Here is a 24,300-nt window from a genome sequence, read left to right as displayed (position 1 = left end):
AGAGCAAGATAAATACAATGACTTTGGTTCTAGCAAGTACAAGTATGACAAAATACGATCAATAATAGAGCAGATAACAGTGTCAGTGATAGTTGCATCAGGATATAATTAAATACAAAATACTACAGATTAAATAACACTTGACAGATTACAGTACTCTAAAGTACAGGATTAAATGCAGTAAAATAGGGGGCAGATAAGAGCAAGTAAAGCGCATTTAAGGAAGAGTGATAAGTGTCCAGGGGAAAAAAAGAGGAGTTCTACAGGTGCTGTCTGAAGAGGTGAGTCTTGAGGAGGTGCCGGAAGGTGGTCAGGGACTGGGCAGTCCTGACATCTGTAGGAAGGTCATCCACCACTGTGGGGCGAGGGTGGAGAAGGAGCGGGCTCTGGAGGCAGGGGAGCGTAAAGGAGGTAGAGCCAGTCTTCTAGTGCAGGAGGAGCGGAGAGGTCGAGTGGGGGTGTAGGGAGAGATGAGGGTCTGGAGGTAGCTGGGTGCAGTCTGGTCAAGGTTTAGGTTTAGTGCAATAGTCTGTAGTCTGTTTGTGTTAATCAGCTGTAAGACCTGAAGTTAATATATACCGTGTGGAGGCGTAGGATATGGTGTTGATTTGATTTCTAAGTCACAAAGTACTACAATGTGGTAAAAATGCGTTGTCCACCATCACAGGATTTTTTTCGCATACCCCTAGATGACAGCTTGCATACCCCCAGGTTGAAAACCACTGCTGTACGATAAATGATGCGCACAAATGGAATGAACATACTTTCCAAACAGATTTTATGAGCTACCGCATACTTTTTTCAGTCATATGGTGGTATTTACGTGGTCAACGTAGCAGATTTCTACCCGCATGGGGCAATTAAATGTTAGCTTGTGTAGATCAGGGGGCGTGGAGATGAGGGCTTCTAATTTCATGTTAATTAGTACCTATTTTCTATTTAAGCCCTGATCACTTGCACCTTCACTGTCTAGTGTTCGTTTTTGTAGCAAACGCTCAGGCGCAGTCATTTCATGCTTCACCGCAAATATCTAAACTTCGTTGCCTCGCTCCTTTCACTGCAGGTCACTTCTCTGTATCAGTCATTTTCCTACCTGCTCAGGTGATTCTTCTTTTCATTTAGCATCTCTGTCCGGCTCCAGGATCTACAGCGTTAGTCTTTCCTGCTCCATCAAGTCTCCAGCCCAGCTATAGCGCTGTTCAAAGCGCAGCTTAATTACTCAACTTGTCCGTGACTTTATCAGAAAGACTGGCCCTCCGCTAAACTTTCAAAGCTCCTTCAACAAGACATTGACATTCCCGTTGTCAGTGATTGCCTTACTTTAGCTCTATTTAAATCTACCATGAGGCTTTGTCTGTGGAATCTCTCTTTACTCCTCCCCTGCAATCAGACGCCCCTCCCCCGCTCCGACAGAGCCAGCACCCCCGATCCCACAGAGCAGCACAATTCACTGTTCCATCAGAAGATCCTGCCCTGAATCTCCATCAGCTACGTTCAACGTTTCAAAGACTTATCCAGCCCATTACAAACTCCATTTCAGGGGATCCCGAGTGGCGCATCCAGTAAAGGCGCTCCGCGCAGAGAGCAGGATGTGCCCTATAGCTTGGAGATCGCAGGTTCGAATCCAGGCTATGTCACAGCCGACCGTGACCGGCAGTTCCTGGGGGGCGGCGCACAATTGGCTGAGTGCTGCCCGGGTAGGGAGGGCTTAGGTCGGCCCGGGGAATCCATGGCTCACCGTGCATCAGCGACCCCTGTGGCCGATAGGGCGCCTGTGGTTCTGCAGTGGAGCCGCCAGATCTGTGTTGTCCTCCGGCACTATAGGTCTGGTGGCATTGCTGTGGATCTGCAGTGCGAAAAATGACGGCTTGGCAGGAGCACGTTTCGGAGGACGCGTGTTCCAGCCTCCGTTTCCCGAGTCGGCAGGGGGGTTGCGAGCGGTGAGCCGAGGATACAGATAATAATTGGGCATGCTAAATTGGGGTGAAAACCGGGGTAAAATAATTGGCGACGACTAATTTTTAAAAAAATAAAAAAACAAAAAACAAAAAAACAAGCTCCATTTCAACCAGTGGCGGTTCGTGATTTTCACTGGTCACAACATGCTCCAATGACACTGCTGTGCTGCAACTTTTCCACCGGCACTTCACAGACCATGGTTACCACGGCAACACCCTCATTGAGTGGTAAGTTGCAATGGTGATCAGGCACTGCGTGCTCTGTGCCTCAAGTGGTGGGGGCGAGTTCAACTTGCCGAATTGTGACATCTAAATACTGCGTTAACGTATTCATATACATGACTAACTGTCCTAAAACATGTATCGAATATTTATTATTCAAATCTAAAAGAATACACAAATGTTGTTCTACATAGACAAGGATTTTAATCACAATAACCAAATATATTCTACCCTGCTTTTCTCAAGCCAATGATTTAATTGCAATCATAACCTCTAGATGGCAGTATAATACCACAAGTTCTATCTATTTTAAGCCGGTTTGCTATCACTGCAAAGCTCGCACACCCCAACTTTTCTATCCATTCCTGCAGTTTGTTGTCACTCTGAGGGATTCTCGGGAGTTCCTCTCCTGCCTCAAACTTTTGCCTACCTATATCAACTGACATTCTTCAATTTCAACTCTCCCCCCTTCGAGGACCTGGTCATGAAGCCACACACTTATCGGCTCTCTGAGATGCTCAGAATCTACCGTCACATTAACTTCCAGCTGCCCTGCATCAGGCATCCATTCCTGCAACCTCTTCTGTTCCCAGATTTGTGCTTCCTCATCTGGCTCAGCTCCTCCAAACCGACCAACTTCATCAAGGCACTTTATTCAACTTTTAAAGTTATCATTTCATCAACATGAGCCACCAGTCAGATAAGGAAACCATGTCCTACGACTATCAACATTTCAGTCAAAGTGTCTTCCTACCCTGCATTAGACAATACACTCATAGACTGCTCCTGACCAAATCAGTAGGTTTTGCAGCAGCCTCAGAGCAATGCATTCTTCATCCTCTCAGGTTCATCTCTGCCCCATCTCCAGCTTCATCTAAACTACCTTAACACTCAAAGACCAATATCCACCGCATTCAGTAGATCTCTGCAGCAGACCACCGCACTCTACCGATGGCAGTCCACCATTCACTATTACAGATCACTGCTTCAGCAGATCTCTGCTCTCTACAGCAGACCACTGCACACTATTGACAGCACTCCATTGTTTACTTCCTCAGATCTCTGCACTGTTCAGCAGATCCCACCCTCTAATCACTTCTCACTACAGCAGATCTCTGCTCCTTCTTCAGATCTCTCACTATTGCAGCATGCAAAAGTTGCTTTAGTTACAGATTAAATCTGTAACTGCACTTCTCCAGAGCTTCCAACGCCCAAATCTCTGAATGTAAGTTTATCTTTTGCATTCCAAGCAGACATGATATTTTTTTTTTTTAATTTAGTCGTCGGCAATTATTTTTACCCCGGTTTTCACCCCAATTTAGCATGCCCAATTATTATCTGTATCCCCGGCTCACCGCTCGCAACCCCCCCGCCGACTCAGGAAACGGAGGCTGAAACACGCGTCCTCCGAAACGTGCTCCTTCCAAGCCGTCATTTTTCGCACTGCTAGATCCACAGCAATGCCACCAGACCTATAGTGCCGGAGGACAACACAGATCTGGCGGCTCCGCTGCAGAGCCACAGGCGCCCTATCGGCCACAGGGGTCGCTGATGCGCGGTGAGCCGTGGATTCCCCTGCCGACCTAAGCCCTCCCTACCCGGGCAGCGCTCAGCCAATTGTGCGCCGCCCCCTAGGAACTCTCGGTCACGGTCAGCTGTGACATAGTCTGGATTCGAACCAGCGATCTCCAGGCTATAGGGCACATCCTGCGAGGAGCGCCTTTACTGGATGCGCCACTCGGGAGCCCAGCAGACATGATATTAGCAAACTGCTGATCGATCCCTCATTAACTCACTCTCTGCCCTTGTTTCCAGAAAATGGAGCGCAAAGGGTGCTGAGCTTCCCCAGCAGTTGATTACACATGTTCGTTCAGTTCCAGCTGCTACCTCAGCCCTCAGTTCCAGCTCCCCTTCTGCCTCTACTTTCGGTATCCAAGTTTCGTCAGCTGGTCCCGTCTGCTTCCCCAACCCCCCTCCAGACTCCCCAGCTTCACCAGCTGTTATTTGACTGAATCCTACTCTCAGTAACCTCCTTCAATCTGCTCAGCATTACATGTCTGCAGCCTTCGACCCTTCTTCAAGAGCTTCATATTCTACAGCCTGGTAAGTGTTTTCAACCTTCTGCGCCCAGAATCTGATTCATCCTATTCCCCTCAATCAAAACCAGATCCTGGCTTTCATCATCCATCTCCCTCCATTCTCTCCATAGCAGCAGTTCACCTGAACCTCCGTGGGATTCTAAAGAGCTTTCCCTCTGCCTCACCTTCCTGCCTGTCTATATCAGTGGACATTCTCCATTTGCTCTTTTCTGCTCTTCAGAAAGGCCACTTTTCCCCCTACAAGGATCTACCTATGGAGATCATCTGCTTCTCAGCCTTCTTCAGTCTCCTCAGAAGCTCCGAATTCAGTTTCTTCTGCTTCTAGTTTCCCCATGGAGGGTATTCGTTTCTGTGACCTTTCTTCTATTTCAGATGCTAACTTCATCATAACTTCAGCACCTCCAAGATGGATCAATTTCAGCCGTGTCAGTTCATTCAGCTGTCAAGAAGAGTCCCCTGCCCACCCCCCCACTCAGACCCTATGTTCATCGATTCCTCTCGCTCCTATCATCATTCGTCACTGGTTCTCAACCCACCTCTCCACCCTCGCCTCCAGAGCAGGTCTCCCTCCTCGACTCTACCCTCCCCCCAATCATTCCGTATAGGTACAGCCAACTCCGTCATGAGGGCCAACATCATGACAGATGGATCATGAATATGGGGAGCTGGTCTTCTTCTGCGGTGGATTCTTACATTCGTTCATCCTTCTATGATATAGTTGCTGCTCATTTTAAAATTACTAGTATGCCTGGAGTGGGGGCTTCCTGTCCGCTGGGGCCACCAGAGGTTTTCCCCTAATCAGCCTCAAGGGTTTTTTTCGTCTTCACTGAGCGGCAGGTATACACATAGTCATATCCTACTAAATCACTAACCATCCCTCTGTTTGTCCTGTTTGTTCTTCTGGTCTTTTGTTTATGTTATGCAGTTTTGTTTATGTTATGTGCTATTTTTGTCTCATGGTGTGGGAGATTTCGCGAGGAGCCGGGGGTCCATCCTTTGGGAGGCAAGTGAGTCTCACTTCCCCGACCTCAGGGCTAGGCATTCTCCTCCCTTACCTTCAGGGAGGTTCTCACCATACGAGTCAGAGCAGACCCCCAGCCACACTCTGTCCTGTCTCAGCTCCTGCGCTTATCTTACCTCACTCGAGGCTCTGTTCTATATTCTGCTTTTCTTTCGGGACGTGGCCACTCTGTGCTCGAGTCCCATACTAATCTCCATGCTTTGTCCTTATTTCAGGTCCCAGGCAGCGTGAAGTCTCGGCCAATCAGGGGTTTAACGAGTGCCCCTTTACAGAAGTCTCAGATGTTGGGTACCTCTCTCTATATCTCCTTCGTGTCCCGGTCTACCAGGACTGACTTCCTCCCGAGGAGTGGCTCCCCGAGTCATAACCCTCGTATATGTTTTCGGTTGCTGGGTCCTTTGCCCCTGGGGTGTGTCGGCATCGTCGCCCTCAGTCAGTGACCACTTTCTATCCTAGTTTCCATGTCCCGCTCTGCTGGTCTGCTACTAGTCAGGGCCTCGCCCGCTCCTCTATCCTAAGTTTGGTCCTTTCTAGCCGGCACCCTGTCCTACTAACTGCTCCTTTCTGCTTCTTCTGCCCTATCCTTTCACCGCCCAGCTCACGCCCCATGAATTAGAACTTAATGACACATTGCATATTGCAATAAAATCTACAGCTATGGCTAAACGTTTTGCATCACCTAGAATTTTAGGATTCAGACATAATAAAAATGTTAAAAAAAAACAACACACAATTTAGATGAACATATTGTATTTAACACCATGTAATCAAGAAACTACAGCATGATAGTGCAACTAACCTAAAAAAACATACTCTTCTCAGAAATATCAACTTGTCTCTTTCTACAAACCCCATGCTGTCTTAGCTTGACAACATGTCTATGTGTGTTGCAATACAGATAGTCTGCCTTATAGAAAAACAACCTATTCCTGTTCAATTCAGTGTCTGTTCAACTAAGACTGGTTTCCTGTTATTCACAGGTGAGCTGTTACTGTGCAGACCTTGTTTGACGACCATGTTAAACATTATCATTGACGCTTATAATCTGAAAAAGTGTGTGGTCTATACAGTGCTTAATTTGTGCCAGGGCTTGCTGGGGCACCTCTGGGCTTGCAGAGTATAGCCCCAGAACCTCTTCAGTTATGAAAGTTAAAAATATTTTATATATATATATATATATATATAAAGATTTAAAATATTTTTACTCAGGCGATACAAGAGACAACAATACAGATCCGGGGCCTCAGGTACGGGGCTTAGAGCTTGGAAAACCGCTTTCCAAGCTTGTGTACTGTGGTAACCACGGAGACTATATGCCCGCGAGAGGAGAGAGAGGAGCAACTGTTCAGCCAATTGTATTGCCGTGGGGGTGCTGGCATTTAGCGTTTGAACCCATTGGCACTAAGCAATACTGTGCAAGGGCGGCTGTTCATGTTTTCAACCTATCAATGATCGTATCAGCACCAAGCGCTGTGAGAGACAGTGTTTACTTGATGCTTTCGTTGTCGGATGACAAACTTTAAAAGTAAATCTCTAATTTATAGAACACCACATTTAAAACAATCGCACATGTGCATAAACTCTAGGTCGGACTACGCAGCATAAACTCCAGGTGAGATTTTGTGCAAACAGCTGATCCCTACAAGAAAATAGTTTGACCACTAATTTGAAGAAAGTATAATAGTGTCTGTGTTTTTATTTATTCCACACCTCATACAGTGGTTTAATTTGCATGGGAGTTTCTATACTGTCATTTATAAATTTTGTGACGTGAACAGAAAGTACATTTTAATTGAAGCTGCGTATTTGTCCCAATGCTAAACAAAACAATTGCGTTACATGTTCGGTTTTGTTCAGAAAATACAGCTGCATAAGGATTATATCTTTCTACCACAGAATATGTTCTTTAAAATTGCGTGAGAGAAGTAGTTTATGAACAGTAAGTACACAAGTTTCTTATTATGTATATTATTTAAGTTAAAGCTGCCAATTGTCCTGGAAAATATAAATCAATTCTGTTTTTACATAGCACATGTCTGCAAACAGTACCGTATTACTGAGGGTTCAGTATTAATTAATTTAGCTGATTGAAGTGTTTTATCTCCACTATTAAGCAGTGCACATTTTAAAACAAACTATTAAGTGCTGGTTGGATTAAAAACTTGGACTATTGGATGTCACCAGGGACTAAAGATGAGAGTCCCTGTTTTAAGCAATGACCTAACAGGCCACCTGGAAAGTCTCACTCTTTAGGACAGCTAATCCTTGGCATCTCTGTCAATATGAAAGCTGAACATTCATTTCAATGAAGAACAACAAAGTTTAAAAAAAAACAAACAAATAAAAAACATATTGTAGTCGACTTCACTAAAGTAAAAGCAGGCTTCTGTTATTTTGAAATACCTCTGCTTCAGATTATTACTACTGTTTAATAACTGTAGCATTTTGCTAACTATTAAAACAATAATAATAATAATAACAATGGTGTGGTTCTCTCTTGCCTTTTTTCAATGAATAGAATGTAATTAATAGAGAATAAAAACAAACTCAGCTAACAACTACCTAGCCTAAATTTAATGAATCATTTTTTTGTAATCTCCACAAACTGCCCAATGGCTTCTGTTGCAGTCACATTGCTGACGTTAGATATTAATATAGAGCGGACCATAGGTCAAACTAGTGTTCGTTTAGAGTGTGGTTTATTGTAGTTTTTTTGTTGTTGTTTATTTTAAATCAATGTCAGCCTTCTGGAGTCCTCTGAATACCTTTCCATTATTTAATTTCATTTTAACCCTTTAGGATCCAAGCTATTTTCGCCTGTTTTTTACTGTTAGATTTGTGCCTATAACTCTAACTATAAAGGTTACAGGTACATGTCATACATGAAACAAATGTGCACACACTGGGCTTCCATAAAAAAAAAAAAAAAAAAGTTTAGTACAGATAACAAAAACCACAGAAAAAGAGAGATGCTTTTCAGAAAAACACATTATTTATTGTTTAAATTTCTGTTAGCATGGCCAGCTCAAATCTGACAGTGTACAATGAAACTTCAACATGTAGGGAACATGGAAAAACATCTAACACTAGTACATACAATACGCTTTCAAATAAACGTGTTATGATTTTGAATGTGCGGTTGTTAAAAATTGTATTATTGTCATTGCTTGCGCCCCGGCACCTCTAACTGTACAAATTAAGCACTGGGTCTATACCATTAATATGGCTACAGGTTAAAACAATGTGGAAGTGAAACGTTTTTACAGGCCGACAGGTAATGGAACTTAACTGCCATGAGATTGTTCTAGATTACAGCTGTGTATCGAATATGACCCTTAAAGTGTCACCATCATGCATTAACCTAAAGTCACGTGACCTCATTATGGCAGCCATATTGGGAATGAGGTTGATGTCAAGGGGCCACCAACACATGATTACTTGAACAGACGTTTGTTATTTAAACATATGTTCAGGGTTTTGGCAAACTAGTTCCACACAATAAAGATAAGAGTACATAAAAGGTCTGAGTGCCAGTATTATATATTCCCCACAAGAACTGGTAATATATCCTGTTTTCACCATCTTTGTAGGACATAAACTGCAAACAAACTGTTGTTAAAGTCATCACAAAGGCCAGGGAGAAAATATGAGTTCATCCAATGGGATTGTGGTGTGTTCAGGCAGAGCAGATGAGGCAGCAAGAAAGCACTAAAGTGAAAGTACAGCAGTAGTTGTTCATCTGTTGATAGGAGATATTAGTAGAAGCAAGATGCATTAAAGAGTTATTTAGTAACTGCATACTTTGTTAACTGCATATGCTAATCACTTTATAATGTTGTGATATTCAAACACGGCTACCACTGAACAGTTTTAAGGTACTTCCGTTTCACCGGTTTCATTGCAGTGGTGACTAAAACAACAGAACCTATCCAGCCTGCTTGTGCTGCTTACTGTGACATTAGCAGCAATATGAATGGCTGGAAGTAGATGTTTATGACAATGCTGCCTCCTGGAGGAACCTCGTAGCAACAGTATCCAAAGCAAAACCTTTCCAAGGCACGGTAAATTATAATAAACCTTGGAACCCACACAATACTAATGGAACAATTACAATCCCTCCCTTTAATTCAAAAAGTAAGACAAAGTCAAAACTGAAATAAATATTTATCTTTATTAACACTCTGCAAAGTGCCGGCTATCACAGATCTTCACCAGTCCAGACCGGCTACTTTGTGTAAAGCGGTTCCCTTTGCACTTAATCCATTAGTTTCCACATGGGGGCTTATCAGAACAGCAACAATTCTGTTCCTTCAACGTGTGTACTAAATCTTACAGATATCGTCATGCATAAAATCAGTCTTTTAAAAAAAAATACAAAAGATGATGCGTACCACTGATATACAGATTTCATATAAACAAGCTTATTGGTCACAAACCAAATATAAACATGGCTTCTTATACAATAGATACAGAGAACAAAAAAAGATATATATAAGCAATTGTACGAGGAAGTGTAATTAAAAAAAAGTACCTTTTTAAATTTATACATTTGTACATCCTTTTTTTGTTATACAGTCAAAATGTGCATGAAGAGTGTAAACCTTTAACTAACAACGGCGTTCTAAGGTGTGGAGTATACCAGCTCTCCTAAATGAAATACAGTACACAGTCATCAAAGACATTCAACAGTGCATTCAATACTTGGGGTCAGCAGCCCACAGTCAAAGGCGTAGCTAGCTTGAGATAGTTACACAAGAAAATCCCTTAAACACCCAAGCAAGAGGCCCTATCCCTACCCTGGAGAGGGTAAACATGCCTGGGCTTTAGGAAAGGCAGAGGGATCTATTACACTAGCAGGGAGACAGGACCTTGCTAATATATCCTATGTGATCAAAGGCACCTGAAACAACCCTGTGTCCTTTTGCATTATTTTGGGAGTATTTGCAGATAATACACCGACAGGGTTTGAAGTAGTTATCCTCTTGCATTTGGGGTACATGTGCCAAATTCTGGGCAACATGTGAAACAAAAATTAATACAAATTGATTCAACTTTGGACTAGAATCTCCTGCTGTCGACTGAAGCGGTTCAAAACTAATATGGTTAATTTGAACATTTACCTGTCCCTCCCGTGACTCTCTTGTGCTAGAGAGGTTAAATGCTGAAGAATTATTTTTCTATCATGTACTGCAGGATAAAACCACTCTGAAGGGATGATTTGTGGACTAGCTTTGGGTACCGCCAACGTCTAAGTTGAAGGTTTGATTAATCCTTCTAGCTATTATATCCAATCTTTTCAAATTATATTCATCAATTTTAACAAACCGCTAATATCCACAGCGTTCAAATCTGCACTGGCATAGAAAAAAAGTGTACCTTCCTGTATTTAAAGTACCTGTATGCAGAGCTGCAGTACAAAAGGCCAAAGACTATGAAGCTACTGACGCCAAGGTATCTTAAAAACCCCAAAAGACACAGAAGTACAGACAGTAGTAAAGTGCGCACATTAACCCAGATTTCGTACACCCAGCATCAATTTGCCATTGAGTATTACATCAGTGTACAAATTATACAGTTTTCAAAAAATGTGCAAAAAGATCGACAGTAATAGAAAAAAAATCTGTACATACATACACACTACACTCAGCAATCAACGGTGAAGGTAAAAATACATTTACAGATAGTAACCATTAGATCAAATATAGAATTAAAAGCTATATATAAGAAAAAAATGTACAATGTACCCCTTGATACACTCAATTTACAAAAAAGAAAAAAAAAAAGATGTACCACTATATCTGTAAAACTACGCGCTAAGGTTTTTTGATATATATGTTTTTGATCCATTCAAAATCCTCTCCAATAGGAGATGTGATTGAGTGTAATTAGCACTTAGTTCCTAACAAAATAAACTATTTAGACATGTAATATTAGGGATAAAAAAAAAAAAATCTTATGTCTAATTGGCATTATTTTAGTACTCAGTAAAATACAAGATTAGTGCACTGGAGGCAAGTGTTCCCATGTACATTTGAGGAAAATCGTGAGAAATATTTTATCCAGAATGTACAGATTTCAATGCTCAAGTTGGAGTTCATGGAAATGTACTCCAGCACTGAAACTAAGAATGAAAAGGACTGAACTCGCTGTCAGTCCTTTACCGCTGGTTAACCTGCAGAAAAGGAAATTCTGATCTGACAGATTTCTTGATTTTAATCCACAGCAGTAAATATTCAAAACTTCTTGAATCAATACCAAATATTGTGTTGTACTTGAAGCAACAATAACAACAAAAATCTTTACAATCAAGGGCAACAGTGGGAACCTGCCATGGACCGGGACACGTTTCACCTATAAGTTGGTTAAATTCCAGCTGATGTAAAACTTGAACCTTGCAAAGAGCACTTAATGTATTTGAAATTCAAATGAAAATGACAAATGTGGACTTGCCCTAAACTATGAACTGGAAGCAAACTTCTTAATTAAAAAAGTGGAGCATGCAACTAACAGGCTTTATGTCTACAACACTGGCATTAAATCTGCCCTCCCATCTTAATTGAAAGTTTTGTAAAATTGTAAACAGTTGGCTTTATTTTAATCCACAGATCCATAATTCATACTACTAATGCCTTGTATTCACTAGATATCATACTTGAGTTTGTCCTGAGCTGAACCTGAATTTGTATGTTTCCACCTGCAGTCATTTTTCCCAACAGGAGTTAAGCCAACACATGGTCGGGGCATTTATTGATTATGCTAATTGAAGGCATTGAAGTTGGGAAATTAAAACTATACATGCATGCATTTTCTGCCCTCTCTTTACATGCCAGAATATCATACTCTGTGCAGATGGAAAAGGGTCCTGGCAAAAGTGTAATATAGGACAGGGCAGCAAATTACACTGCAGATGAAAACGTGGCATACAACTGTTAAACCGCTCCTTAAAAAACAAGGACAATGCATGCATAAAGTGCTTTCAGTCTGCGGGATTATAAGGTGAACTCTGCAAAAGTTTCAGAATATTCCAATTTGGAAACAAAAATACTACACTTTTCTTCTCTAAATATAAAACTCCAGGATAATAAATTGCAACCTAGGACAGACCTAGAGTCAAGTCAAACAAGTGTTATTAGAAATGGGCAAGGTTTGAAATAAAAAATATATATTTACAACACTAGCTTTATTACACTATTGAGGAAGAAACAGAATCTCAAAACCACTCTCAAATTACTTCTAGCTATTTAACTCTGCTCAGCATTTGTACCACAAATGTTTTATTGTTTCCTTTAAGTAACTTGACATGCTATATGTTCTATTGTAAAAAAATAAAAAGAATGTCTTCTTGAAAGACAAACATTTCCTTACGTTTACTATCCATTTTTGCACATCAAAATGTGCTTAACACATTCCACTATCAAATCACATTATTTCTACTAACTGAAAACTCAAATTGTAAATAATAAAAATATTTATTTTAATAAAACAAAACTTTAGTGAATTAAAAACACTAACATAAAAAATGTTTCCAAAAACTCATTATGAATTCATATTATATATATATACAGTTTACTACAGTATATAATTAATATATACTTTTTGGTAAAAATATCTCAACATATCCAATTAAATCATTACCATTTCCACCACAGCTTTATGGTGAATGCATTGTAAGTCAATGTGCAAACTAATAAATATATACTGAAAGGTATATACCATCTTCAGATCATAGCCAGGCTGTGGCCTCTTCTGTCATTTACTGATGCCGAATATAATCTGATCTTCTAATACACAGGAGCTGGCCTAATAACCAACTGGCATTGCCAGAGCTACTGGTCACTATGAGTGAAAACAGCAGAATCCACTGGCTTAACACATACAGAATGCAGGGACTATCTACAAATGTAAGTTGCAACATCACATTTAAATAAATTGTTACTATGCTTTTAACTGTTAATATTTTTCGCTGCTGCACATTAGCATCTTTTTAAATACTCATAATCAAGTGATGTCAACATCAAGAGGAGGCTGTCTAATTACATTAATCAGAGTAGTTAGATAATATACTAACCGATGCAATCAAAACAGGCTATTTGAGAGTGAAGACCATTTCTTCTTACTGTATCCTGAAAGAAAGCTAGTCTTGCAAATATCTAGTTTTCAACAGTTTTTAGCATTAAATCCATGCAAGCTCACCCAACACTATGTATTAGAAAAGTGCTGTCGAAAGCAAGAGACAGAGGGTGGGGAGGGTGGGGGAGGGGGGTTCTAGTGCACAAAGGTGTGCCGCAGCAGGTCTTCAGCAGACGGACGCAGCTTTGCCTCCACAAAAATGTGTTTGAGGAAGTCTCGGCAGTGATCCGAGACATGGGGTGGCAGCTGTGGGTTGGTTGGCTGGGTGGCTATTTTAAAGATAGCAGCCATGGCTTCAAACTCTGCCCAAGGAGGTCTCTGTGTCAGCATCTCTACCACGGTGCAGCCCACACTCCTGCAAGCAAAGGACAGAATAAGGGACTAAGAGAACAGCAGGGAGATCATACCAAACTGAGTATGATCCTATGAGACATTCGTTATTTTTTCCTGACTGTGACTGTACACTATATACTTTTGAGCCATCATTTTTACAACCCATTCCAAGACAACCATTCCAAGAAAAAGACTGTTACCATCAACCATCTTCCTTAACTATTTTTTTTTTTTTTTTAATAATTTAGTCGTTGCCAATTAGTTTTTATTATTTTCTCCCCAATTACTACAGGGGTCGCTGGTGCAAGGTGAGCCGAGGACACCCTGTCCGACCTAACCCTCCCTTCCCCAGGGCGACGCTCGGCCAATTGTGCGCCGCCCCCTGGGAGCTCCCGTCCATGGTCGGCTGTGGAATAGCCTGGACTCGAACTCGCGACGTCCAGGCTATAGAGCGCATCCTGCACTCTAGCGAGTGCTTTTACTGGATGCGCCACTCGGGAGCCCACTTCCTTAACTATTTTGATCCTGCAGACTTGTATGCAGGTCTAGGAAAGCTAAGTCTTTCTGTACAGTTACTTGGTGCTGAATACTGATACTGAATAGTTGCTTAATTACGATGTGAAAATTCAAGTTGTGTTTCTTGTGTACTCAAGATCAGTACACTTAAATACACTTCTTAATGAACATTATATATACACAGTATCTGTTTCCAAAAATCCTTTGCAATCAGGATTCTTCAGTGAATAATAGCAAAGTAGTTAGATCAATGCTTTTATTGTTGTGAAAGACAGAACACAGTATCTTTTGGCCTGCTTACTCACAAATAGTATTTTTTTTATTCAGACCAACTCACCAGATGTCTGCCTTCCTCCCGTAGCCCTCTCCACTGATCACTTCGGGGCTCATCCAGTAGGGGGTGCCAGTGACTGATTTTATCCCCGTTCCAGTTAGGCAGATGGTCTGGAGCCGCCGGCTAGCTCCAAAATCACCTAGCTTGACGTTTCCTGCAGAGTCCCGCAGGATATTCGCTCCTGAGGTGAGAAAAGGAGAAACAACAGTTTATCCATATGCACAGTCATTCTACAGCATGTAGTACAAACTCTGCTAAATTGTGTAGTCCAGTGGTTAAAGAAACAGGCTTGTAACCAGGAGGTCCCCAGTTCAAATCCCACCGCAGCCGCTGACTCATTGTGTGACCCTGAGCAAGTCACTTAACCTCCTTGTGCTCTGTCTTTCGGGTGAGACGTAGTTGTAAATGACTCTGCAGCTGATGCATAGTTCACACACCCTAGTCTCTGTAAGTCGCCTTGGATAAAGGCGTCTGCTAAATAAACAAATAATAATAATAATAATAATAAACAAAATAAATTTTTTTAAGACGGTAGTACAATCAGAGAGCGCAAAAAGGGAACATGATTTTACAGATACAAAAGACTCAAACTGTTCATCCCCCACTCCCCCAATCTTCTTCATGCTTTAGCCTCCCTGTTCACCTTTGATATCCCGATGTACAATCATGTTGCTGTGTAGATAAGACACACCCTCCAGGATCTGTCGTGTATATTTCCGGGTCACATTTTCTGTAAGTGCACCATAGGCCTTCAACTGGTCCTTTATAGATCCCTGCAGAGTAAAGGTGGAAAATGAGTTGAATTACTTACGGTATCCAGACCAGTAAACTCAGAAGTTATTCATCAATACTAAAAGAAACGAATGTAGAACATTTTTTGGTAAACTGTCCAAAGGTCAGGGGGGCTGACATCCGCTCTTGAGTTCCTGGGTGAAAAAGGAAGCTGGCTTGGTCATGGCATTGGAGGACGCCCACTGAACCTTCGGGTCTCCTGAGCCATGTGGGGAATCGCTGTGGTGAGGGGAAAAGTGATTGGGCATTCCAAATTGGGAGAAAATCAGGGGAAAAATAATAATTGGCCACACTAAATTAGTGTGCCTGTCCTCAAATAAAGGACAATGGTACTTAATGGGTTAAAAAAAAAACTAAAAAAAAAACTAGATTTATCTAGAATTTGGAATGATTCATCGGGTAACATTCATCTGAGAAAGGTTTTAGGAAACTAGCCCCAAAAATGTTCATAAAGCATCACATACATAGAAAAAACTATTAAACAAATACATTTTTATTTGTCAGAGTTGCTTATAGTTTATCTAGACAATGTCAAATACTGTCTGTGTCTCGGTTTGTTGTTGTTGAAAGTTACTGAGCTCCAGTCGAGCGGACAGGCTGTGATTGACTGATTCGGCCGTTAGGGGTACAAAACTGGTTGCTTTTGTAGGTGCAAAGTATCGATTGGCTGGTTTTGGTGGATAATAAATTAATTTGGACCCATTGTGTCTTTGTTTAGAATTTGCTGTCCAAGAGACGAAAAAGCTGGTGCTTGTGTAGTTTGATTTTTGATTGAGTTTGACTCACAGTTGATGCTGTGACGCTCCAGCGGACATCTACTGTATGATAGAAGCCTGCTAAACCTGGAAGCTGAATGGCTGATGGTACTGAATAATTTTCTAATAATTATGATATACAATAAATAAACCTGCAAGTCGTCCCAGCAACAAAATTGTTTCTCATATCAGTTTAAAAAAAAAAAAAACTGAAAGTATTATTATAACATGCATGTGCTGCGAAGGAAAAAAAAAAAAAACCCTGCAGGCTTTCTGGTGGTAGACATCAGAGCGGTATATTTACTTAATTTAAGTAAACATAGCTGCAAACTAAATATAATGTGTTTCAGTGAAATCTGGGATAGCCAACGAGAAGACAAAAGGTAATAAAGTTACTTCATAGAGGCTCCGCTGATATAGTACCATTTAATATAAATTAATAGCATGTTCCACTTTGCTTTGTATTGCGTTCTCCGTTTTCCTTGAAATATTCTATACATGCAAGGTCAGTTTCAAGAGTGCTATCTTGCCCTTGTCTGGGCCATGTCCAGGCACCTCTGGTGCTGTGCCAGAACAGCCCTGCTTTTTTGTGCAGCAGAAACACGGTATGATGTGCCCTATTTGGATTGGATTTAAATCACCACATAATAACTGACTGTGGAATTTATAAGGTACTGGAAGTACAGCAGTGGTGTGAAATGTCCATGCTAAAACAAATATGCCTTTGCATCGGATTCAAATTATCAGAGTGGTGTCTGTGATGCACAGGAGACAGTATTACGTGCAGAGTTTTAGTCCTTTGTGTGAGTGCAGTAATTCATAAACAATTATTTATTTTCATTATATTTCAAGCACACAGCAAACAAGAACACATACATGGCATGACTGGACTGGTCTTGACCTGGCCTGTCTGAATACTTCAAATTGGAAGGCCTCTGCTGCAATATGAACAATTTATGCATGCCTTACATATGTTCATCAACACTGTATGTGTTTCTGCTCACCATGACTGTTTACTTTTAAACCTGAAATAAAACGGAAAATAGTTTTTGCTATAAAAATGTTTTTTTACCCCCTATGGTGCGTTGTTTACAAATCGCCTTGTATTATCTATTTTGTGTCTGTTGGAAAATACGCAGCTATATCATGACACAGGTGGAAGACAACTTTCCAGTTGTAATGGAGAGGGGTTTAGAAACTAGAGACTTCTGGGTTGACAAAGAAACCTCTAGGGAGGCAGCTCACTGGAGATCACAGCTAGGCAGCAGGGTGGAAACTTAGGATTAGGCAGAATGTATCATCACTACTCTAAATGTGAAAGAAGGGTCAGTGAATGTTTCATTTTCAATGTCAAAGAGCATATAGGATGTTAAACCTTAGAAGAAGAAAAAAAAGTGTTATATGTATGCATTACCCCTGGCATGTACTCCATGAAAATGGAGAGGGTCCTTTCCTGAGTGTCCCTCAAACAACCGTAGTACTGAACGATTCTCTCATGGAACAGGTTCTTCAGCAGCTGGATCTCACATTCCAAGGCGCTCACCTCCTACAATGTCAGATAGAACAGAGTCACAAATGGTTTTCCCTTTAGCAAAAAATACAAAAAAGTGGTGTTTTTGGAGTACTATTCAACAGGGAAAAGCAAATAAGTATCAATAATTTTAAAATAAAAAGATATGTAAAAGATCTCATCTTCCTCACCTTGCTGGTTTCTGGGCTATCGGGATCAAACTGCACCTGTTTCACTGCCAGCTCCCTACCAGTGTCGGCATCATAGCACAAGTACACTCTCCCAAAGGCTCCTTGGCCAAGCAGTTTCCCCAGACGCCAATTGGTGGGAGCTCTTGGAGCTTGGAAAAAAAATTATAAAAACATCAGTTAGCATGGAGCTGAAATCTCTGTGCCAAAATCACTCTATCAAAGATCCCTGTTCAGGTCCCTGTTTGATTGTGGTTCACCCAACCTTTACTACAGCAAAACTTTGAGGACCACTGGCTTAACCCTTTGCAGTCCATTTATTAAGTGCGCGTCAGGCGCGTCAGGTCCAATTTATTTTCACACGCGCAGTTAATTTTAGACGCGCAGTTTAAAATGTATTTTTTTCCACAGTCAAACAGGTTTAAATGGCCCTGCATATCAACAAAGCATTCACTAGGCTTCTCCAGCCCCGCCACACCCTTTCTTTCGCCATCGCTTTCATCTATGTAAGAAATAAATAATAATAAAAATAATAGTCGTACATACCGATCAATCATCTCCGGATCACTCGTTTTATCACCAAACTCCTCAATATTGCGATCAAAGTCATCATTTTATTACTATAACATCTGAAAAAAGTTCTGCAAATGTCCATGATAGTCTCTGTGCGCTGACGCACTCAGCCAGCTTGTTTACTATGACCGCCCCGTTATCTGATACCAGGGCCATATATGACTATTCATGTGATACGCCTTTTTTTTTTTTTTTTTTTTTTTTTTCCCCCGACTTGTTTCGGCTCCTGTCGCTCCCACTCGGCAATTGAATGGTTTTCTCGGCTTTTTCCGGAGAAAAAACGACTAGAAACCCGTTTTTTTGCGTTGCTATAATGATGTCGGACCCAGTCCGACAAAGGACCTGAGAGGAATAATTGCAATGTCGGACTGGGTCCGACAATGGACCGCAAAGGGTTAAAACATCACAACAACTGCAAACATCCCAGGCGGAAATATTTACCCTTTATTTACCAAAATATTCATCTTGGAGGCTATGAAAACCACATTAATCTCAAATAGGTGCAGCTCTTATGTAATGGGAGGACACCTAAATCTGAGATAAGCAAATGGACTTGTATGCAGAACTATTTTAGAAAAGAGTTGAAGAGAAAGCAAAGAGTGAAAACCTATCAGAAATCACAACTTAGCATGCTGGTATATGATAATGCAAATTTATAAACATCTTTGCCCTCCACATCTTGCATTTACACTAAAGCTGTGGGGGAGCTTTTACTCGGAGACAGGCGTATGTAGTTTATATAAAAGTAACTGCATATTCTCTGTAAAAAGTGTGTACCCAAGTCTAAGCCCATGGACCTATTTGCATGATTACATGTTAAAATCCATGAGTCTAAAATACAGACAGGAGAGAACGCCTCCACCCCCCAGTACTCACAGCGGCTGGGTGGGCTGATATCCATGACAGTGAGAGTGGGGTTGCATTCAATGTCGCTACCCCTCCTCCTGCTCCGACTCTCCTCAAACTCTGGGCTGAAGATGCTGCTCCCCACTGCTGGTGCTGAGCGAGTGGTCTGTAGGGCTGAAACTCACTGGTGAACGAAAACTGTTTCCCTGGGTCCGGCGAGCACGAGGGAACGTCTTGCGGCCTGCAGCACAGCAACACAAAACATGCACATTAACCAGATTCAGTGTACTTGTTATCAGTGCCAGGTTACCTAATTTCTACCTCTATGCTTGGATGTCGAAGCCAACATCATTAGCCTCTAGAATGCAATATATATATCAATCATATCAGTTTAATAATGCCACCCTCCACATATTATGATATACAGAAAATTATTAACCAGCAACTGAAATGTTTTGACATTTGATGTGCAACATGTAGTACATGTGTATTATAGCATGTAATGAACAGTGCTGTAATCAATGCTATATGTAATGTATAGCATTGTATGTGGACTTCCTCGCAGTAAACAAGGCAGATAAAAAGTGTTTTTTTTACATACTGCTTCGCTAGATAAGTTTGGGTGTACTTGCCGTCACTGTAATCCTGGTGATGGAATGAGATATGGTATCGGCGAGGGTATGTCCTTTTCCAAACTTCTCAAATACAGGAATTTCATACTCTGCAATGGATAAAAGGTGTGAGTGAATAAAATGCTTACTAAACAGTAAAGGAACATGGGTCATACACAGCTCTTATAGCCCATGCAAGTCCAAAGCAAAGCAATGGAATCTACAGTAAATGAATATTATCATAAAATGGACATGTCAATGGCTGGAATCTCTCTGCTGACTGGGCAATCTTTTAACCCATCTGTCTTCATCATCTGAAGGTGGCATTACTGCTGAAAAACGCAATCCATAATCTTTAGTAATTCCTTCTCTTGTCTAATATAAAACAAGTACCATTTCGCTGTAGATTATTTAGTTTCCAGGGAGCTCACTTCTAGAGGTGGCAGGATAAATAAAGTCTGGGACTTGCAAGAATGTGGTTATGCTTATAAAAGGCCAAAAGATGTTTTTTAAACCCTTAACTGCTACAAGTTATATTATTTTTTCTGATTACTATATTCTGATAATGGTTTTGGAGGAAACTGTCAGCGACACATAATACAAGTTTCCACGTCTCAATTTATAAGCAGAGATAAGCGTCTGCAGCGAGACAGCCTACTTATTCTCAAAGTAGTTCTGTATAAACAAGTAATTTACAGTATTCAAAACATTTTAGTTATGTGAAATCTATTTTCGATGTGTAATAATCATTTAACAACAACAGTGCCAAAAGTAAATAACAATTCTGTGCTCTTAAATAATAACCTGTATTTTAAAATGTTTGTGTTTTAAGCAATATGAACGATCATTTCCCCAATTCTGTTTATCATCATAAACAATGCACTTTTTTTGTGTGTGTTGCAGCCAGCGGTTCAGATAAGTTGCGTACCTGCCGTTTTTACACATTAAAAAATCTGAAATACACACAAAATTTAAATTTAATGTGTACAAATATGCATAGCAATTTTGCTGCAGCTTGTCTGCTTCCCCTAAAACTTCCACTGACAACTACATCTCCCAGAATACAATTATTATTATTATTATTTATTTCTTAGCAGACGCCCTTATCCAGGGCGACTTACAATTGTTACAAGATATCACATTATTTTTACATACAATTACCCATTTATACAGCTGGGTTTTTACTGGAGCAATTTAGGCAAAGTACCTTGCTCAAGGGTACAGCAGCAGTGTCCCCCACCGGGGATTGAACCCACGACCCTCCGGTCAAGAGTCCAGAGCCCTAACCACTACTCCACACTGCTGCCCTAATGTCTTCAGTTACTAGGAAACTGTACACAAGAAAAACCAACCCAACAAACTAGTCCTTGTTGTCTGTGCTACACAGGTTGAAGCATAAACACCCCAGTGTAGCTACAAATCCAACTGGAACTATCATCAGAGGCAACCGCTAAAAAAAGGTGCCTATAACAGTAAACAAACTGTAATTTTATTTATCTGTATGGCTTTATATTTAGGTTTTAACATGTTCACTGAGTTTAAGAATGTAATGTTACAAGTAACGTAATTAATTTGCAGAGAAGTGTGATACCTTGAAAAAAATGCTCAGAGCCGATAAAGAACCTTGTAGAACACACACGTGGTTGTACAGTAGTTCAAAGTAACATTGCAGTTAAAATGGAAGGCCCTTTTTTAATGCTTACCCCATTACCATTAAAGATTGTACAGTATTTATCAAGATTACTCAGGACTTCAAGGTAATGTTGCATTTTACCCCATGAAAATACATTTTATTCTCTCACTGTTAAAATTAGAGGGTCAATTACTCCCAGACCCAAAACCTTATCTGGAGCGCTGGTTGCAGCACCACATTGTTTTGAACAAAGGATAGATCTTAATACTAGTTAGAATAATGGATACCGTGGCAGTATTAAAGTTTTTATTATTTTTTTTTATTTAGTAGTTGCCAATTATTTTTATATTATTTTCTCCCAATTTAGAATATCCAATTATTATTTAGGCTCACCGCTACCACCCCTGTGCTGACTCGGGAGTGGCGAAGACAAACACGAACACGCGCTATCCTCCGAAGTGTGTGCCGTCAGCCGACCGCTTCTTTTCACACTGCAGACTCACCATGCAGCCACCTCGTAGCTACAGCGTCGGAGGACAGCGCAGCTCCGGGCAGCTTACAGGCAAGCCCACAGGTGCATGGCCAGACTACAGGGGTCACTGGTGCACGGTGAGCCGAGGACAACCTGGCTGACCTAAAAGGCGCTCTGCCAATTGTGCGCAGCCCCCTGGGAGCTCCTGTTCACGGTCGGCAATGGAATAGCCTGGACTCGAACCAGCAACGTCCAGGCTATAGGGCGCATCTTGCACTCCACTTTACCGGATGTGCCACTCGGGAGCCCCAAAAATACCTAAAGTTTAAAGCATTCCATGTGATCTTAAAAATTACACTTTTGTGCTATGATTAAGTAATTTACTGTATTTCTTCATTTTTAGTAATCCTTCATGTTATAACTTGCATAATTTATACCATAACATTAAGGTTACCATTTTATACCGGCCAACCCCTATCTGCCAATCATATCTGGTAGAGAAGGAAACATTATTAAAGGTTTTAATCCAACCCATTCCCGCAGAACCGCTTTTCTCAGGACGCAGTGATTATTTACATTCAAAATCCCGAGCCCTCCCCCCTGACACCAACACAGCTTTCAGGCATGAGAAAGCAGCTTACCTGAGAATTCTTGATGGTTATCGGGATAGCTCTGGGCCCTGGGCATCCGAGATTTGGGGTAGCTCTCACTGTGAAATAAAACACTTAACACTAAGATCACAAACACAAACAGGCTTAATTTATTTCTGGTAAACTGGCAAGCCTAACTCTTTAGGGGTTATCTCTAAAACTTACTGGCAAGTAAAATAATGTGCCCATCACTCAACAACTTAGGTGTTTGATACTATGAGTGATTACACACTGCTTTTACAGTTTGTGGTGTCCACCTTTCAGTGTGATGGAGCTTCAAACTATGGCTCCTCATGTGAAATCTTATTTCAAGAGAAATTTACCTATTCAACTGATACACTACTGCAGATCAATCATTTTACATCTGACTTTAAATCATAGCTAAAGATCCATTAGGTTGGGGTACATACAATACAACCTTGGAAAACAAACCTAACCTTGGGTCTTAACAACTCTTGGCCCTGGATCATCTTGTATATTACTTCATGCCCTTACCTGTCCAAGGGACTGTCTAGTGAAGGGCAGCTTCCTGATGCTGAGTTTTCAGGGCTGCTCATTGACAGAGGATCCAACATCTAGAAAAAGAAATAAAGATGATGATGAAGCTTGCTGCAGCTACTCCAGGGACCTGAACAACGACCCTTACTTTCCAAGCAACTGCGAAGAGCTAGGAAGTCTGGACTACAATAAACTGGTGCTACATTTATGGTTTCAACTTTGTTTCTATGTTAAACTCTCATTTTCAACCATTAATATCTCAGCAATGGTAAGGGGTAGAGTGATGATCTTTGGAACATAAACACTTTGTTCCCGAGAAATATAGTGTTATAAGTCCCCACGTGCTGCTATAACTATTTCAATAACGTACCTGTAATTTTTCTTTTCATTGTTAACATCCCGACAAACTCTCTCTCAAAGGTATTTTCAAGATGTTTGACTAGTGAACTCGGGTTTGAGATCGGAGGTGTGTCCTCTCTCTCTGATCACTGACGGGAGGCACAAATTTTTTTCCAATCTGCATTCCTGAAGAGACACTTCCCAATGAAGCTGGGGCAGTGACGAGGGTGTTTTTTTTTTTTTTTTTTTTTTATCTATCTAAGGACCCCAAGCCGAAATACGACCCCATCAGGATGCAGAAAATGTACTTTACCCAAAGTCAATCTGAAGATCATCCGTTTTTGTACTTTTGACATTAAATAAATAAACAAATGAATCGGATGGTTTGATAATTTGATTTAAAACGCATAGGTCGGCAATGTATTTATTAGGCTACCGCATTAACATTTTATTTGTATTTTATTTTTCTAAATAATTTTATTGGAGAATAACCATTGGTTATTCTCCAATAAAATTATTTTGAAAAATAAAATAAACATGGGCTATAGTTAGAATTGTACATAGTGTGTGTGTGTGAAATATATGGAATGTTTAAAGCTGTGGACGAACATACGAAATACAATACAATACATCCCTTTCTTAACCCTTTGCGGTCCATTGTCGGACCCTGTCCGACATCATTATAGAAACGCAAAAAACGGGTTTTAGTCGTTTTTTCTCCGGAAAAAGCCGAGAAAGCCATTCAATGGCAGAGTGGGAACGACAGGAGCCGAGACAAGTCAGGAAAAAAAAAAAAAAAAAAAAAGGCGTATCTCATGAA

General features: G+C 40.9%; 1 protein-coding gene across 1 annotated transcript; it reads right to left on the bottom strand.

Annotated features, from left to right (window-relative positions):
- Positions 1 to 8,270: 8,270 nt before the first annotated feature.
- On the bottom strand, positions 8,271 to 23,709 carry LOC131727647 (mitogen-activated protein kinase kinase kinase 2-like). The gene is given in 11 exon segments (XM_059018944.1): positions 8,271 to 13,785; positions 14,617 to 14,794; positions 15,257 to 15,386; positions 17,575 to 17,706; positions 17,862 to 18,010; positions 19,308 to 19,419; positions 19,421 to 19,518; positions 19,910 to 19,960; positions 19,963 to 19,998; positions 22,635 to 22,702; positions 23,139 to 23,709. Coding segments are annotated over 11 exon segments (1,254 nt in total). The 5' UTR covers positions 23,219 to 23,709; the 3' UTR covers positions 8,271 to 13,565.
- Positions 23,710 to 24,300: the final 591 nt, after the last annotated feature.

This window comes from Acipenser ruthenus, unplaced genomic scaffold (assembly GCF_902713425.1).
Source record: "Acipenser ruthenus unplaced genomic scaffold, fAciRut3.2 maternal haplotype, whole genome shotgun sequence".
NCBI lineage: Eukaryota > Metazoa > Chordata > Actinopteri > Acipenseriformes > Acipenseridae > Acipenser > Acipenser ruthenus.
The sequence above is the reverse complement of the archived record's forward strand: the minus strand, read 5'-3'. Positions and strand labels throughout refer to the sequence as shown.